This window comes from Perca flavescens, chromosome 18 (genome assembly GCF_004354835.1).
Source record: "Perca flavescens isolate YP-PL-M2 chromosome 18, PFLA_1.0, whole genome shotgun sequence".
Taxonomy (NCBI): domain Eukaryota; kingdom Metazoa; phylum Chordata; class Actinopteri; order Perciformes; family Percidae; genus Perca; species Perca flavescens.
In genome coordinates, this window is record NC_041348.1 from 7,606,233 (window position 1) to 7,625,518 (window position 19,286).

Below are 19,286 nucleotides of genomic sequence, written 5' to 3' on the forward strand. Positions count from 1 at the left end.
GGTGGGCCTAGGGGTTTAAGAAGTTGTCCATGTAGCCTAATCAAAATGTCGCTAGATCATGTCTTGCTGGGGACCTTTGTTGCATGTTGTCCCTGCTCTTGCCCCCCCTCATTTCCTTTCTCCTCTGCACCAATTGCTATCAAAATAAGAAAAAGGGAAAAATTACCAAAAAAAAACCACAACAAAAAACTGAAAAAATTAGGTAGAGGGTAAGACCAGACAAAAGCACCAGTATTTCCAAGCACTTGATGCAACACAGCTAAATTCCAGTTTGTGGATTTTAGTCAACCAGTAGCAGGACCCATGTAGCCTAAGCTAAGTTCAGAGAAAGCAAACACAGAAACACACACACACACACACACACAGAAACACACACACACAGAAACACACACACACACAGAAACACACACACACAGAAACACACACACACAGAAACACACACACACGACATGTTCAAACACAGCTGAGATATCCTGAGAGATGAGCCAGCTGAGTAAAATGCATACCAAAGAGAAGAACAATGCATTACATGTGAACCTAGTGTCCTGTGTTTGGATACTAGGTACAAAGCCTGTTTTGTTGGATTCTCATATGGAGTGATTGTCAGATATTTTAGTGAGTTTGAGAAATCGGGCGATCAACTATACTTGTGGGCTCACATTCTTAAGAACTCCTCGGCTTGTTGTCCGATTACCGCCTGCAATGTTTTTTGCTATTCTCTTTGCTTATCGAGCGCGGTGTTAGTTTCATATGTCGCCTACAGCCTCACGGTGGTGTATCACTGTACTATTCCTTGCCAAGTGTAAGCAACACATTTCATTTCTTTTTTTTTTTTTTTTTTTTTTTTTTTTTTTAAAACAGTTCTCTGAATTACAATGACAAAAAGCACCATCTGCAACCTTACACATCTGAAGGCTAAAACCTGTTTTACAACATAGCAAAGTTTTTTTTTTAAACAAGTCCTACTGCACACAACCACAGACACATATAGCGAGACGCTGTGGGCTGTTTTCATGATACAGTAAAGACGTTTGCAATTTACAGACATAGGTGTAGATCAGAGCGTTTCCTCTACACTCCGTCTGCAGGACCACCACAACAACCACTCTCTGTGCAACATGGCATCAGGACTTTGCGTAAACATACAGGCCACTTTCCTAAAGCCAAATGGCGTGTTATCTGTACACATTTTGAGCTATCCACGTGCATGTCTATGCTGTATATAGCAGCTGTAAACATACACACCACGTTAAAAAAAAAAAAAAAGAGAGAAGATGGCTGGTGAAATTCACAAGTTCACGGAAGGTTGGTATCTATCTCGTGAACACCTTGACCAGTGTAATTAGTTATGTTATTTATTTGTTTACAATATTTTCAGGCTTCAACCAGTGAAAGAGAGGGTCAGGGAGAGAAAGAGATAGATTGGTTAGGCGTTGAAGTAGGAGAGGAGGACAGCATCCAACAGCGTGTAAGAAAAATAAGTACTGTATATACGAAGGGGTGTCATTGGCGTGTCATACATACACCACTTTAAGAGATCTGTCTGCTCTGTGACAAAAGACCAAACGAGCATTATCCACTCATTGTTTAACTTGTGCATATCACATCAAGTAATAACAACCCTCTTTGGTTGTTACTACAGAGTTTTAAGTTTGGCAGTGGAAGTTTAGTTTACATCCATCACATTGAGAATCAGGCCATTTTAATACCCTGTTGTTAGGTTAACGGATGGGGGTCATGGGTTCACATCAAAGAGCACCATGGTGCGTTTAGTCCAGTGTTAAGTGGAGACAAGCAAAGCATTACATGCATTTGAGTATGGGAATTTACAGTAAAACTGTCATTGTCACGGAAAGAATGTCAAGACACACTGTGTGTACAATAAAACTGACGTATTGCACACGTAACATCAGAACTAAAGCGAATTGCAAAAGGGGAAATTAACCTAGAACGTTACTATATCATTAGAAACTAACTTAATGTCTGGAGTTTCCTGTCTGTGGAGTTTGTCCGACACATATAGTCCTAATTTTGGATTACAGAGCACAGCCAGGCGAGAATAAACTGGGAATTTCAACCAACTAGCTAAAGTTACAGTATAGGCCATGTTGACATCAGCTTTGACGTAACGTTAGCTCATGTTAACATTAGCTAGACATGCAGCCAAATCCAAAGGATGGAGGTGGCGTTATCCAGTTAACCAGGCAGCTATTTGGCTAGGCTAACTAGCTAGCTAACAGGCTTGCTAACTTTAACTCCCTGCTGGCAAACGCTGAAAGCATGATTTATGTCACTGACATTTGGTTGAATACCTTACGTGTGTTCGACTTGCTTTGTATATTGGGTCGAAAAGAAGGAACAGTAAACATATAACGTTAAGCTAAAGACAACATAAGCGCCACATCATGGAAAACTCACCCATTTCTGTCTTCGCACCGCCAAGCTATCCAATGTTTGGAATCTCGTACAGCCTAACTGCTAGCTTCCGTCTAGCCAAGTAGGTGTACAATCAACAACAAAGTGTTTTTAGTCGATTCACTGCCGGAAAACTATTAAAGTGAGCGGTATATCCATTCGTCCTTGCCCCAGCAGCAGCCCCAGCAGCAGCAGCAGAAGCAGCCTCAGCAGCAGCGTCCCCAGTTCTCTCTTGGTGGTGCTTCAAGATTATTGGGCAGGAAGTTAACCAGGAGTCTCCACCTTTCTTGGATTTGCCTCCACGGGCTGGTTGCCTGCGGCTGCCACCACCACCAAAATACTAAATAGCAGGAAACTTCGCGATGTTTCAACCAGGACAGTCCCGCGAGAGGAATGCTTAATGGAATGTTGATCCTCCCCCCCCTCTCTTGTATTATTGGCCCACTCAGCAAGTACAGTAACTACTGTACGGATGGGCGCGTGCGTGTGTGTACGAGCGAAACTTAATTCACTCTAACTGCTCCTCCCAACTGTTGTGACATTTGTGGTTGTTTGTTACTGAACCACCAGTCATTAGGGTTTGAGGAACTGATAATGGCCTAATTACCCGTAAGTCTTTATCGTGGATGACACTGCATGATTGACTGGAGACTAGGGCTGCTCCCTCTTAGTCGATTAGTCGACTAATCGGTCGTTTTGGTCTTAGCCAACTTAGATTTCTTTAGTCGATCAGTCATGTTTTAAGCTTTTTTTTCCCCTGATGAATGACTTATTTCCAAGAAACATATCTGTTGATTAAATCAACTAATCGATTAGTGGATACAATTGAATGAGTGTTAGTCGACTAAGAATTTCTTCAATCGAGCACAGCCCTACTGGACTCTGCTTCTGTCCAGACTAGAGTGCCAAGGTTTGTGTTGCTTGAGGAGAATATATTCAATTCAGTTCAATTAAAAAAAAAGAATGACTTCATTTGAGCTCTTTCATGTGTTACCAATAACATGCAGAAATGAAAAGTTAACGAACAAAAAAACTCCACACAATGAAAGTCAAGATACATTCAAAGTGCATGGTGCACCAAAATAAGAAATAATGTATATACGATTTTACAATAAGGCTTTATTGATCCCAGAGGGGAAATTCACATTACAGCAGCACAGAAACAATCTGAACGATAAGAAAACAGGTAACAGATATATTTGAATGAAATCAACAAAATAAAATAAGATATTTTAGAAGCTACATAATATACATTACAATACCTTAGGCTATATGTCTGATTTGTTCAAATGTTTGTGAAAAAGAAGTCCAGTAGTCCAACATGTGTGAACTTTATACATACAGTATATAGTTTAAGCATATGAATAAGTTGTACAATAGGCTTTACATAATAATACCTGAATTATATAATGTTATATATAATAACTGTGGATGTAATATACACACACAATACAGTTATATTACAATATTATTACACAAATAGAAATGGAAGAGAATACTATTATATAGTGTATAGTGTAATATAAGAGTAGAAAAAACTATTTGTAACTAGAATCAAAAGACAGCAGGTTTGTATATTGTAACTGTAATGAGGTCTGAGAGGTAGATTAGTGTGAGGCCCTGTGGTTTTATTGGTCAGGGTGAGAATCAAAGCTGCTATACCAGTCAGTTAAATCTCCCAGTATTCTGGCTCCACAACATTATTTAGTTATTTTAGTAACAAGTTGACACTGAAAAGGATGCAAAATGTCCTTCACCCCAGTCTTCTAATCCCCCCTCTTGATTTCTCCCTCTCTGTGTTTCTGTTAAATCCATTTCTGGATAGGGTCATAGGATAGGATCTTCCCTGTCTGCTAAGTGACAACCTATTTTATGCACGCTGTGGTGACAACATGCTATTTACTTCACTTCATTTACACCACACCCAAAACAATGTGATTGCTGAGAAAGAAAGTCAGTAGACAAAATGATACAGAAACCAATCATACGCCTAAGCCTGAAAAATTTTAAACAGGGGTAAATGATTCTGATATATTCTTTTTACACGGGTAAAAATAAAATCAGAAGTTATCTTCAAATCCTGTGCACTAATATACAATATGTTGTACTATAATGGTGACACTGTCAGTGCCCTTAATCACTTTTGTTTGGGTTAAGTCTCTTGTTGTCAGAGAGGTTTTTTTGTTCAAGAAATTCTTATTTCTGTGTATTGATTTCTGTTTTCCATACTATAGGATTTTGATTTTCACCTTAATTTTGTAAATCCCTTAGATAAAAATAGCCTGGGTTGCCACTGTGATGACGTTGTAGTACATAAAAAAGCACTGCTGCACAGTAGCACAGTACCCGCTGCCAATTATCCAGCTTCTCTTTCCAAAACCAGAGAATGAACTGTGAAAAAGGGAAGTAGTTGAGGGTCAATTCATCCTGACAGGATCCATTTAAGCAAAGTGTCAACAACCTTTCAAAAATCAACATACACACAAATTCTAAGCAAATGTGTTTGACTGCATGCACCACACACGCACACAGAGCACGGGTCATTGTTGGCCAGTATGAATGCCACACAGTGGAAGCCTAGCTGTCCCAGTGGATTATGGGAACAACAGTCTTCATTTACATCTGGGGATTTCTGTTTTAGCAGCAGCCCATTTGTTGTCCACATTTTAGCCTTTATTCCCAAAGTTTTGAGATCACCATACGCATGCCTTTATTTAGAATGTCTTTATTTAATCAATACACTTAGCTAATTAGACATAGAAAATTGTAGATTAGTCATTCCTCAGTCCACCAACAGACGAGCGTGAATGTGAATGATTTTCTTGTCAAGTTGGCATCAAGTATACACTTTATTTTATGGGTCTGTAATTTCAGAGTTATGATTTCCTGGAAGTTTGCTGGAAAGAACAAATTGATACTAGATTTGGGGAAAACAGAGACAGTGTTCAATCTAGGTACACTTCCTAAGTCATTTATCTTCGAATTAACTAATTCCAATTAGTTGCTAAATTATCCCACAGTCATTTAGTCCGAGCACAGCATGTCACATGGAAAAATGAGGAATTTGTCTACAGGTAAACATAAAATTCAACATACATGTGTCACGATTGTGACGTTTGTAGTTTTTCCTGTTTGATTCTCTAGTTTCTCTCTCTCTCTCCCCCTCCCCCCCGTTTTGTCTTGTTTGACTCCCTGCCTTGTGTTATCCCTCCTGTCTGATTGTCTGCCCCGCCCTGATGTGTTCCACCTGTTCCCGAGCCCTCGTTGTCACCTGTCCCTTGTTTCTACCTCGTCACCTTTGTGTATTTAGTCTTTGTGCTGTCTTTGTCTCGGGTCGGTTCATTGTCTTGGGTTCAGTGTCCAGTGTATTGTCTTGCGTCGGGTTTCGCTGGCTTGCCTCACTTCCTTCCCTTCATGTCTTCTGGATTGTTTTCGTGTGTGACTGCCTGCCTGCCTACCTCTGGACACTCTTTGTTGTAAGTTTTCTATTCAATAAATTCCTCAACTCTGCATTTTGGCTCCAAGCCTCGCAATTTACCTGACAATATGAACATTATGTTACACTTCATTTCACAATTACACAAAATGTCCAATAAAAACTAACCGGTACATCATGTACAACTGGTTCACCTCCAAATAATTAATTCCAATTGACTGCGTACTGTTAATTCAAGATTAATGACTAAGAAGGCCTATTTATTTGGGTTTAAGTAGAGCAGTAGGCCCCAGTAGCCCCCCCCCCACGTCCCACTCCCTCCCGCTTCCTCAGATCCTTTTCCTGCATACACCTGTCTGTCCCCTTCCGCCCGTCTCACCTCCATGGGGAGCGGAGCGTTCAGCCGTTCTGCTCCTTTTTTATTTTTTATTTTTCTTAGTTTTTAAATGTCTTATGTATCCCTGTACAGCACATGTGTCAAACTCAAGGCCCACGGGCCAAATCCGGCCCCTTGCAGAATTAGATACAGTCCGTATATCAACTTGGGTTCACAATATGTTTTGGCCCGCCTAGTTGTGCGCCAAACCAAAAACACAGGAAAGTGGTTTTTAAAGTGCAATTACCTGTCATTCAAAGCAGAATATGGCAGATTTGCCAACTCTGAGACTCAGAAATTCCCACAGAAGCAGAGAGTTTTTATATTCAGGCTGTGAAACAGGTTGTTATTGTTAAAATAATTGTTTTTCTTGATTTGCTAAAATTATGATGGCTAAGGAACTCTTTTGATGACTTTTGTAGGGCTTCATGTTAACAAAAATGCGACAAATAGTGTACAAAAATGTCGGAAAAAGCAACAAATTTACAATAAAGTGACAAATGTCTGAGAAAGCCACAAAAACGTTGGAACTAAAACAACAAAAATGAGGAAAAAAAGCACCAAAATGTTTAAAAAGAAGTGACATGCAGTAACAAAAGCACGCCAATAAACTCTACATGTCTGGCCCTTGGTGTGAGTCTTTTTCCAGTGTGGCCCTTAGTGAAAATTAGTTTGACACCCCTGCTGTACGGTGTCCTTGAGTGCCGAGAAAGGCGCCTTTTTTAAATAAAATGTATTGTTGTTGTTGTTATTATTACAAATCGACATAGTTCTTTATAGGTGACTTCCGAGGAAATATTAGCTTTTATAAATGGCTCAGCTGTAACTGTTTCTGAAAAGCTATTATTAAGGATACCTTGAGAAAGGGCACCATACATGAACACCTCCAATAAAGCTGTTCAGTGCCCAACCGTGATTCCAAGGTATTAGTGTTGGTAGCTCCTTTAATGATGTAAATGTATTTGCACTGTTCTGTTCTTGTTTGATGCATGCTTGCAGACAAATGCATACAATGGACGGTAACTGGATGAAAACAAAAGTTTATATACATTTACGCTGTAGAGGTCTTCAACGTTTTTTAAGCCAAGGACCCCTTAACTGAGAGAGACGGATCAGGGACCCCCTACTACATATATTGTAGAAAATAAAGTTGCACATTAAACTGGGCCTAACGTGTAGGGCAGCCTAAAGCCTTTATACATATCATGTTTTAATGTTAAACATACATGTGACACAGTGAATCCTTAGGATTAACAGTATCTGTGGATGGCCTTACTTATAGGCCAGTAAGCAGTGGGGATTTACATTAGCTAATATGTTGGATTAATGTTAAGACTTTTTAATTTTTGAAAAAAACTTTACAAAAATTAACAATCACTTGGAGGCCCCCCTGCATTGTCTCTGAGGACCCCCTAGGGGTCCCGGAACCCCTGTTGAAGATCCCTGATCTACAGTAACTGGCTCCAGGTTCAATAGTGTATGGCTACAGCCTCCCGTCTCATGCCTCCCGTCTCATGCCTGGGCGTGTCCAACGGTAAATCCACAGGGTCAAAAATACGAAATCGCGATTGTTACAATCAATTGAAAACCGTTTAAACTCTTAAATTAACGATAGCCACATATAGCCTATAGTTGGCAGATGTGTGGATGCTATTGTTGTATCCCTGATGTTAACGTAGGCTATATTGTTTATTTGATGAAACTTGCAATGACTTTACAATTTTATTAATGCTTTATTTGCAAATTCGTAATTCAGTTTAACATAAAAAAAAAATGTATGCCAGGTAGGCTACAATAAAAAGGTTGTCATGCCTCCCATTAAAAGGGGATATGATTTAAAAATGTAGGTAACCAATATTTTATTATAAATCTTTGTTTTCTTCTATAGTTCAAAAACTGCATTTATGAATATTCAATTTATATAGTTCTAATCTATATAGCTTTGTAGAGACCGTGGGATTCCCCAAACTGAATAAATCCTGCACATATTTAACACAGAACTGCTTTGCTAGCTCACTCGTGTTATAACTAAGACATCTGCTGAAAAAAATAATTTGTATTCATTAGCATGACTGCCGAACTGTTTAGTTCAAAAAACATCCAAAACACCAAAGTACGAAGACATAGCGGACCGGACACAAGCTTTTATTTTTGAAAAGTAGAAGCTTGGATCCATAGGAGAACTCCCAATAGTAAAGAAGTGAGCTGAGCTCGGAGGGGAAAGTAATTAATTGGGAGACAGTTTGGGGACAATATTTCCCACTGTTCCAAGAACCCAAAGCAGCAGATCCACTTCAACATATGCCATAGGACATATTGGACTCCTCAGAAGAGATATGAAGGAAATACTCCCTACTGCACGTTCTGTCAACCTGAACAAACTGGAACTTTCCTGCATATGGTCTGGGATTGTGAACAAGTGCATGAGTTTTGAAATAAAACCTCATCAATATCTGATGTGATAGGATGTCGAATTCCTACTGACCCGATTTGTTTTGTTACTTAATGACGACTCTAAATTACACCTGCTTGGGAGACCAAAGAGTTTGGTTAGCTGGATCAACCGTGACCAAGAAAATGATAGCTCAGCGCTGGCCCCCCACATGCTTTGTATAAAACAGTGGCCAATCTTTGCTGATTGGTCACGGGATAGGACTTGTACATGTAAGCATGGATGCCTGGCCAATAGTAGTGTGTGTGAATGCTATTGATGGGCGGGTCTTGGCGTGGCCATAGTAGGTAAGGCTTTCACAAAACCTATAGCGGATTAAGCCTGGTTAAGTTAGCCTGGTCCCGACCAGACTAACAGCCAGGATTTATTAATCCTGCTGCCTTTTCTGTTCACTCAGCAGTGGGTTTACCCTATTGTTAACAGCCTGCATTTAAAGTGATGGTTCGGAGTAATTTCACCCTAGAGTCCTTTGCACCATGACCTCGAGCCAAACACCCCCCCTAGAAGCTTTTTTCAGCTGGGTCTAGCATTGGGAGAGTTAGCGTAGCAGCGTTATCAGCTGAATAGCTTAGCGCAGGGGCTAATGGACCCACGTTTGTATCTCGTAAATGACCCCACTAATAATGCCCGAAATGATACCAAACTTCTACACTAGTACAAATACGTTATGTACTCATAAAACGATGGATTGGAAAGTTTGTAAGTACACCAGAAGTTTATAAACACTTGCCTGCTCTCTTCTGCTCTCTGTTGCTTCTGCTGCTGCTACCTGCAGTTAGACAAGTGCTTAAGGCTGTCAACAAATTACTACACCGAAAAGAGATAAAACAAAAATATTTAATTTAATGATTAAATAAGGTAATGTCTCCAAACTTACGTCAGTTATTACTTGTCTCCTGCTAGTTATACTACAGCACTTAGTTAACAAAAAAAGTTAAATTAAAAAATATTTTTGTTGCATTTCTTTTCGGTGTAGTAATTTGTAGACAGCCCTAAGCACTCGTCTTACTGCCGGCAGCAGCAACAACAGAGAGCAGAAGCCAGCCGGCAAGTGTTCATAAACTTCTGGTGTACTTACAAACTTTCCAATCCATCGTTTTATGAGTGCATAACCTATATGTACTACTGTAGACGTTTGGTATCATTTCGGGCATTATTAGTGGGGTCATTTACCAGATACAAACGTGGGTCCATTAGCCCCTGCGCTAAGCTATTCAGCTGATAACGCTGCTACGCTAACTCTCCCAATGCTAGACCCAGCTGAAAAAAGCTTCTGGGGGGGTGTTTGGCTCGAGGTCATGGTGCAAAGGACCCTAGGGTGAAATTACTCCGAACCATCACTTTAAATACAACCGGTATATATTACTGTTCAGTTAAGCACTGTTATTTTTTAAAGTTGTGACCATTATTTGTTTATAATTATTCTTGTGACAGTCATGGTTACTGTTGTATTGCTGTATGAAGACTGCTGTTCATATTGTTGTTGTTAGAAGTTTGATGAATATATTATGGCAGTTGTTGAGATAATTAGAAAAGGCTGATAAAGTTGCCAAATGTGTCTGTTACTAAGGGCAATACATAAAGTGCTGTACATGTGTGTTTCTATAGTGGACCAATGCACCTTTTACTTATTTTTCTTTATGATCCAATAAAGGATCATGTTTGTTCCTCTTCCATGTACATTGTATTTTGGACCATAATTGGGAGGATTGTACAATTTTAAGAACCTATCCTAATTGTACAATCCTCCCAAATTATAGTTTTAATTTACTGGACCAGTAACTATATAGTGTAGACTACTGTACATTCACGTAACAACAGGGAGAGGTCACCTCACTGGTTTTTGACCTTATATTTTGCCGGGGGGGAAATAACTGATGAATATACTCTGTTACATTCATGTTTACAGTGTGCATGGAATTTATTACTTAATTCTCTTTTATAGTTTCTAGATTGGAAGAGTCCAATTTCTTCAGTGTCTATGTCTATATATTGGCCTACGAGGAAGCAAAGCATATAATATGTAATGACGGAAACTCTGCCTCTGTAAAAAAAAAAAAAAAAAAAAAGTGTGAAAAAGCGAGGCAGAAGCAGACTGACTGAATGATATATCTAAAAATATACATTTACAAACTACTGCTCTTAACTGAAACCATTCAATGAGGCACTTGTCATTTGCAAAAACAAACCGTTGTACACTTTGCATAAAAAGCGAGCAGTGGAAGTTAATATGACTTAGGAAATGTATATTTTATCCCATGAGAGAGAGGGGGAGAAACAGAATGAAAGATATTTACGCATCATATTCTAGCGTTGTAGAAAATTGATCTTCATGGTAAATTTCCTGAGTAAAATTACCTTCTGCTCACTTTTAAGGCAATAATGTTAATTTGTGCAAATGATTAGGAGCCTAATCCTTGAATGGTATGATTATGACGGTTTCAATTCAGAGCAGTGGTCAGTTAATGTAGATATTTAGGCTACCTACGCCATCAGTCGGTGGATTTATAAATTCTACTTTTGTGAAACAGGTTTCAAAAAACACCTGTTGCTCAATGTAACATGGCTTACTGTGTAATATAGAGCCATCTTGTGGGTATAATGTGAAACTGCAAACACAGACAGACATAAAAAAACCGGTACATATTGCGGTTCGATGGATGGATGGATAAACACAAATCCTTATAGCGGCCTACAACTACATTCACAAAATGTTTGTATACTGCTTACAAATGCTAAATAGGGGCAAGTGCCAACTACTCATAATTGCTATACACTCACCTAAAGGATTATTAGGAAAACCCTACTAATACAGTGTTTGACCCCCTTTTGCCTTCAGAACTGCCTTAATTCTTCGTGGCATTGATTCAACAAGGTGCTGGAAGCATTCTTTAGAAATGTTGGCCCATATTGAGAGGTCAGCATCTTGCAGTTGATGGAGATTTGTGGGATGCACATCCAGGGCACGAAGCTCCCGTTGCACCACATCCCAAAGATGTTCTATTGGGTTGAGATCTGGGGACTGTGGGGGCCATTTTAGTACAGTGAACTCACTGTCATGTTCAAAAAACCAATTTGAAATGATTCGAGCTTTGTGACATGGTGCATTATCCTGCTGGAAGTAGCCATCAGAAGATGGGTACATGGTGGTCATAAAGGGATGGACATGGTCAGAAACAATGCTCAGGTAAGCTGTGGCATTTAAACCATGCCCAATTGGTACTAAGGGGCCTAAAATGTGCCAAGAAAACATTACCCACACCATTACACCACCACCACCACCACCCTGCCCAGTGGTAATAAGGCATGACGGATCCATGTTCTCATTCTGTTTACGCCAAATTCTGACTCTACCATCTGAATGTCTCAACAGAAATCGAGACTCATCAGACCAGGCAACATTTTTAAAGTCTTCAACTGTCCCAATTTTGGTGAGCTCATGCAAATTGTAGCCTCATTTTCCTATTTTTAGTGGAGATGAGTGGTACCCGGTGGGGTCTTCTGCTGGTGTAGCCCATCCGCCTCAAGGCTGTTCGTGTTGTGGCTTCACAAACTCTTTGCTGCATACCTCGGTTGTAACGAGTGGTTATTTGAGTCAAAGTTGATCTTCTATCAGCTGGAATCAGTCAGCCCATTCTCCTCTGACCTCTAGTCTATCAACAAGGCATTTTCGCCCCCCAGGACAGTAGCATACTGGATGTTTTTCCTTTTTCAGACCATTCTTTGTAAACCCTAGAAATGTTGTGCGTGAACATTCCAGTAACTGAGCAGATTGTGAAATACTCAGACCAGCCCGTCTGGCACCAACAACCATGCCACGTTGCTTAGATCACCTTTCTTTCCCATTCTGACATTCAGTTTGGAGTTCAGGAGATTGTCTAGACCAGGACCACACCCCTAACTGCATTGAAGCAGCTGCCGTGTGATTGGTTGATTAGATAATTGCATTAACGAGAAATCTTACAGGTGTTCCTAATAATCCTTTAGGTGAGTGTATATACCTCTGTGTATGCTGTGTGCATGCTTTTCAAACAGGATGTGCATTTGTGAAATCACTGTTTTGCTATCTGTTTTCTTTTTCTTCATATGAGCTCGTTTCCGTTTTGAGACTTTCAAACATCAATATGTCATTTATTAAATGTATTTGTGTCAAAATGACATATAACCATCTTTTTGTATTCTATTTTGCCTGGAAACGCTTGAGCGTCGCGTGAAAAATAGGCGTCGGTCCTATTTCTAGCATGCGCCTGAGACGCGCGTGTCACGCAGGCAGTGTGCAAGCTCTAACCTGTTATGGGACCCATGAACCCATGTTATGGGAGCCAAAATAAAAATGGATACGCCACGCAGCTGACACACTCATGCTACGCAGGCAGTGTGCAGGAGCCCTAATTTCCACCGGGCGCATATCGCATGCCACCCGACCAATCGCTGCCATTCAAGTCAATGCTTACGGTACAGATCCACTTGTCCGTGCGGTGCTTCTGTCACGCCGCGCTCCACTCTATTCCTATGGGTGACGTCAAGCGACTTCAACGTGCCCGAAAAAGCATTCTGGGAAGGCGGCGCTACATTTGAGACATTTGGCCGATGCCCAGCTTTATGCAAAATAATCCGTTGAACGTGACTATCCAATAGAAGTAGAGCACAGAGGAGACGGGAGAACGTGGGATCCTTTTTTCTGCTAGACGTTGCAAAAAATGCGGCAAATTGAGGAACGCCCATCACTGTACAAATGAGGGGAGGCGTCGCGACACCACACGTCAATCGTGTCGCAAAAGTGGATCTATACCGTTACTATTCCACCAGCCGCGTCACGGCGCGTCCCAGAAGCGTGCGCGAAGCGGCCTTCTGCTCCGCTAAAGATACGCGCCAGGTCTATCTTCGTTCGGGCGTTCAGACTGCTGGGCAGGAAGGGAAACGGCGAAAGCATGCAGTCAATTTACCAAAACACACACCCCCAAATATCATTTGTCTCCTTTACAACACCACGGACGACAAGAGAATCATCTTGGAGGTAGAAAAACATAATACACACCAAAGATCTTTTTTTTTTTTTTTTTTTTTTTTTTTTTAAGACAAAGAAAAGAACAGAAAAGAGAAGGCATGGAGTTTAATTGCTTAAAGTGCGTGGAGTGGAAGGTAGATACTGATTTGAAAAAATGCTGCGCGTCCAAAAAGCTGTCCGATGCCCATCTTTATGCAAATGGGCCCGTTGAACGCCATCTATACAATAGAAGTAGACGAAAATAAGACAGATTCAGCAACTGTATGACCTATTTCTCTCTTATGTTTTCAGAAACACGTTTCGGTGAATAGTAGTGTATGCGTTCGTCCAATCAGCTACCGGTCGACGTCCCTGGTCCCTCCCCTTCCACTTTGTAGTCAAGATGGCGGCCGTTTCAGCCCAGTCTCATGGCACTTCGTGAAATGGTGACGTTATTGAATCTATTGATTCGTGAACGGGACACGATTGTGTCGGGTTTTTTTTCGTGTGGTGATTACAAATTATAATTTAATGTATTTAAATTAAAGCATATTTTGTGATCACAGCATGACAACGGTAGGCAGTAGTATGAAAATCGGCGTAAAGAGGTTGGTCGGGGTGGTGGATGGGTCAAACAATACAGGACTTTCACCCCGGAGACCGGGGATCGCGCCCGGCGTGTTGCAGTTCCTTTCCGCGTTATTTCTCGTCCTAACAACAACCGTCCCGTTGTTGTGGCGTTTCATTTCCCCGTTGTGGCGTTTCATTTCCCCGTTGTGGCGTTTCATTTCCCCGTTGTGGCGTCCCCCAGAGCAGCCCAGTGTCACGGCAGTTCGTGAAATGGTAACGTTCGAAAATTGTGACCTGTACACGAATCAATAAATACAAATAACGTGACCGTTTACGAAATGCCGTGAGACCGGGTTGGCCCGTTTAGTGCGAGCAGGGTTCATCGTTCCACACTGAACTTTTTGGCCGTTTTTAGTGGGTCATCCCGGTACTTTTTTGCGTTATCTACACTATGTACTTAAAACCAAGTTTTTTTGAAGTGTGAAAGTAGGTGGTTTGAGACACAGCCTAGAATTGTCATGACCAGGGATCAACCATGTTGGTTTGAATTGACAAAAGACGGGTTGAACACAGGTCAGATAACACAGGTCAGATAACACAGGTCAGATAACCCTGGGCCGACCCTGGCCATTGGTGTAAAGAAGATATTCCATGACTCTGTGTCACAAGACCAAGTCTTTGGGTAGAGAAGGTGATTTTTATTTTGCTCTAACCAATTAAATGCTTCAAAAGCAAATAATAAAGCCAAATATAAATCAATCACACCCTATTGAAATAAATGTGTTAAGTTCAACATGTATCAAATTGGATTTTAAATGCTTGTCCTATTTCAATAATCATTTCACACAACAATACAAAACTGAGAGCGGCTCCACTGGAGAAAGAATTTAATGCAAGTGAGTCAATAACAATATAAGCAGAGTATTACTGGATTATTTAATGTGTGTTGTGACAGTAATGGAGGGTTCACATGCTGTTTTGGGGCTTAAGGCTATAAAAAAAATGGTATTTTATTTAATGATCATTGTGATCTTACATACTAAAATTATGATATTAGCAAGAATCATTGCTTGGGGCATCAGATAAGTTTGTCCATATTTTATTATTGTTTTAACTCTAATTGGATGACTAACAAAAAAGCAATTGTGTCTGACTAAAAATAAGAAAATATTCCAAGCCCTGTCATTGACAGGAGCCGACTCTCAGTCTTCAGATTAACTAAATGAAAAATGTATCTGATCAGATTCATTTATTTATTTTTTACTTTAATTCCGGTTAAAAAAAAAAAAAAAGTGTAATGTAATTACTACAATTGTCCAACAGAGGTCAGGCTAACCTTGTTATTGTACTCAAGTACATGTTTTCTCTCTCCGTTGTTTTGACACCGTTAAAGGGTCATGCTAAATGATGAATGAATTGAAAGTAGTATATTCATAAGAATATAGTTTTATGGTTCCAATAAAAAAAGCTTTATTTTTATTTATTTTTATCAAATCAAACTATATTTTAAAGTGTAACTACCGTTTTTTTTCAACCTGGACCTTATTTTCCTATGTGAATGATAGGAACAACAATCTTTGAAATTGGTCCAGTATGAAGTGTGAACTCTGTAACCGGCAGCCACAGACAGCAATGTAACCCTATGGGGGAAATTGTGCATCGTCAATTTGGTCCACTGAAAGTGCTTTATTTTGCCACTGAAAGGCTTTTGTTCTTTGAATTGTTTTTCCGAATATGTAAAAAAATAAAATACAGAAAAAAACAATCATAATTTCTCATATATTATCAATTGTGTGTTATAATTTTTGGCATCTTTTGTAACCAACATTGAGTTATTTTAGTATCAAAAATATAAATTCATTTGGAAATTCCCAAAAAATTTAAATAAAATGAAAAAAGGAAGCTGTTAATGAATCTAAATAATTAATCCGTATACAAACTATGATAATAAAGCACCTTTCTCTCTGTACCCTGTGAGAATCAACTACTTATATTTCATTTTAAACTGTTCCATTTTTGGACATTGCTTGAGGTCCTCATTCAAACTGTTCCATAATTGTACACCTCATTGGCCTCAGATTAATATTGTAAGTGTCTGACCGCATTATGGGAAGGATCCCTATAGAGAGAGGCTTTTTAAAAACCTCTTTAAGACGTTTCTGTTTAACCAGAAACGACTCGGAAGTCGCTAGCATTAAACCCACCAGACTCCCTTTAAAAAAGCTATAGTTTTAGCGTGTATAGAGCGAACGTATTTTCACATGTAAATCGGTAAACGGTTTTTTTTTTTTTTTTTTCAAACAAAACTACAGTTGTGGTGCTAAGAAAAGTGGAAAAACGACCCAAAATGGCTTTTCATAGCTTTATTTTGTTTCTGTCGCATTTGAATGAATTGTATTTTACGATGCTAAAATTAACATGGAGTCTGGTGGATTTAGCAAACGGTAATTTCGCGGATGTTTTTATGTTTTAAAAAAGGATCTTACTCTTTAACAGAAAGCTCGACCTCCTTAAAAATCCTTTCCATAATGTTGTCAGACACTCATGTGAACATAAATACAAGCTGCACAATTGCCCCATTAACTTACATTGTAGCTTGTTTCCCGCCGACTGCAGCAATCTCGCTTAATACTGGACCAATGTCAAAGATTGTTCTTCTCATCAGTCACTTAAACACAAAAACATAGGAAAATAGGGTTGAAAAAAAAAACCCTAGTTTCCCTTTAATACGTAGGCTATTCCTCCTGCTTGCATCAAGAAATAAAGATGTAGGCCTATATGTATCATTACATTACTGTAATGGGCAATTAGCTTGGCCCTATACATTGCATTCATTCAGACTTTCACTCTTTAGTTTTCATTATTCATTTCAGGTACTGACGTTACCGGTAGCAAATGTTAGGTTTTAAAAAGCTAAAAACGATGCTGATGTTTTGAAAACAATGTACTTTTGGTTTTATGTAGCCTGCAGCCAGATCTAATCAATTAACTACACTTAATTAACATTTGTCTGGCTCACACCTTCTCAAGCTTCTAAAGAATCATCAGGTCATGTCTGACATTTAGCATACTGGAGAAGACTCATTGTCCCCACAGGAAAGTTAACTGCTGTTTCTGCTTTTTGGGGAGACTTGACAGACTTGATTAGAACAAAGGAAATGCAGATCTCTGTAAAGTTGAATAGAATTGGCACTACCATGATAAACAACCTTTGTCTGTGACCTGGAGTAAGCCTTTAATCAGAGGTGTGTCCTTAACCTGGGAGAGTTTTTCATTCAAGGAAACACCCACAATTAAAAAGGAATGGAAAAGAAAAGAAGTTATACTTATGGGTGACTTCAACTTAAACTGGCTTGATAAATCATGCAGAAAAAAGCTTAAGGATGTTGCAAAAACATTTAATATGGTACAAAAGATAAATAAACCCACACGAATAACTAAATCTTCCCAAACATTATTGGATTTAATTTTTACAAATACACCAGAAAGGATAACTAAAACATACAACCAGTGTTACTGGCCTGTCAGATCATAATCTTATTAGCTGCTAGGAAACTGGCTAAATCACGATACAGGGACCAAAATACAGTGAAAGGTAACTCCACTATATCATTTATTCCAAAGAGAGAGTTAATAAAAATTGAGAATGAAATAACGCAAACAAATTGGAGGGACACTGTTGAAAATAAATCCTGTGAGCAAGCATGCAATGAAATAATTTCAGCCCTCAAAGATATAATAGCAAGATATACAAAAACAATGGCCAGAAAACCTAGAGCTAAGATTGCCTGGGTTTAATAGTAATCTCCGTGAACTAATGAAAAAAAGATGCTTTTCTAAAAAGGTTTCTAAATTCGGGTTTAACTACTGATCATCTAATCTATAAAGGCCTGAGAAATAAGGTTACAATGCAGCTTAGAAAGGCTAAAGCATCTTTTTTCCTTGAAATCATTAGAGAAGCAAAAGGGAATAATAAACAACTATGGAAGACCATTGACAAAATAACTGGCAAGGATAAGCCCAAGTGTGATAGCATACAGCTCAAAATAAATAATGATATTCAAAACGATAGCCTAGCTATTGCAACAGAATTTAATGATTATTTTTTTAATTCTGTGGAAATATTGGGTCAGAATTTTATTAAAAAAACATTGAATTATTCCCTAGTCTGTGATAGCGCTGATTTTATTATGACTCTCACAAACGATATAAAGGTTAGTAAAATACTCTCAACACTGAATAATAGTAAAGCAAAGGACATTTATGGTCTTGATACTGCTTTCTTAAAAACTCATAAAGAATCTTTGACCATCCCTTTAACTAAAGTATTAAATAAATCTATTAATGAAAGCACCTTTCCAAGTGTCTTAAAGGTGCAATATGTAATATTGTGTGTAATACTGGCAGCTAGCGGTTAAAATAGTTACTGCACTACCAATTCAAAATACTGGAGTCGTTTCCCCCGCCCCCTCCTGCCCAGACTCGAAGTTCACGGGGGTTGCCAGGCTGAGACCGCAGCATTCACAACAATGTTGCCAGACGCTTTTCTCACATAGCCAGACATTACTCCACAGCACAGCAGAGTAGCTAACGTTAGATGCTAGTCTCACATAGCCAGACATTACTCCACAGCACAGCGGAGTAGCTAACGTTAGATGCTAGTCTCACATAGCCAGACATTACTCCACAGCACAGCGGAGTAGCTAACGTTAGATGCTAGTCTCACATAGCCAGACATTACTCCACAGCACAGCGGAGTAGCTAACGTTAGATGCTAGTCTCACATAGCCAGACATTACTCCACAGCACAGCGGAGTAGCTAACGTTAGATGCTAGTCTCACATAGCCAGACATTACTCCACAGCACAGCGGAGTAGCTAACGTTAGATGCTAGTCTCACATAGCCAGACATTACTCCACAGCACAGCGGAGTAGCTAACGTTAGATGCTAGTCTCACATAGCCAGACATTACTCCACAGCACAGCGGAGTAGCTAACGTTAGATGCAAGTCTCACATAGCCAGACATTACTCCACAGCACAGCGGAGTA

At 39.5% G+C, this 19,286-nt stretch overlaps 1 protein-coding gene across 1 annotated transcript in view; it reads right to left on the reverse strand.

Moving 5' to 3' along the window:
* Positions 1-2,922, reverse strand: part of cd2ap (CD2-associated protein) — a 90,440-nt gene extending 87,518 nt beyond the window's left edge. Inside the window, exon 1 of the mRNA XM_028605281.1 lies at positions 2,419-2,922. Within this exon, the coding sequence (XP_028461082.1) occupies positions 2,419-2,422 (4 nt within the window). The 5' untranslated portion in view covers positions 2,423-2,922. The remainder of the gene's footprint in view (positions 1-2,418) is intronic.
* Between the last annotated feature and the right edge of the window lie 16,364 nt (positions 2,923-19,286).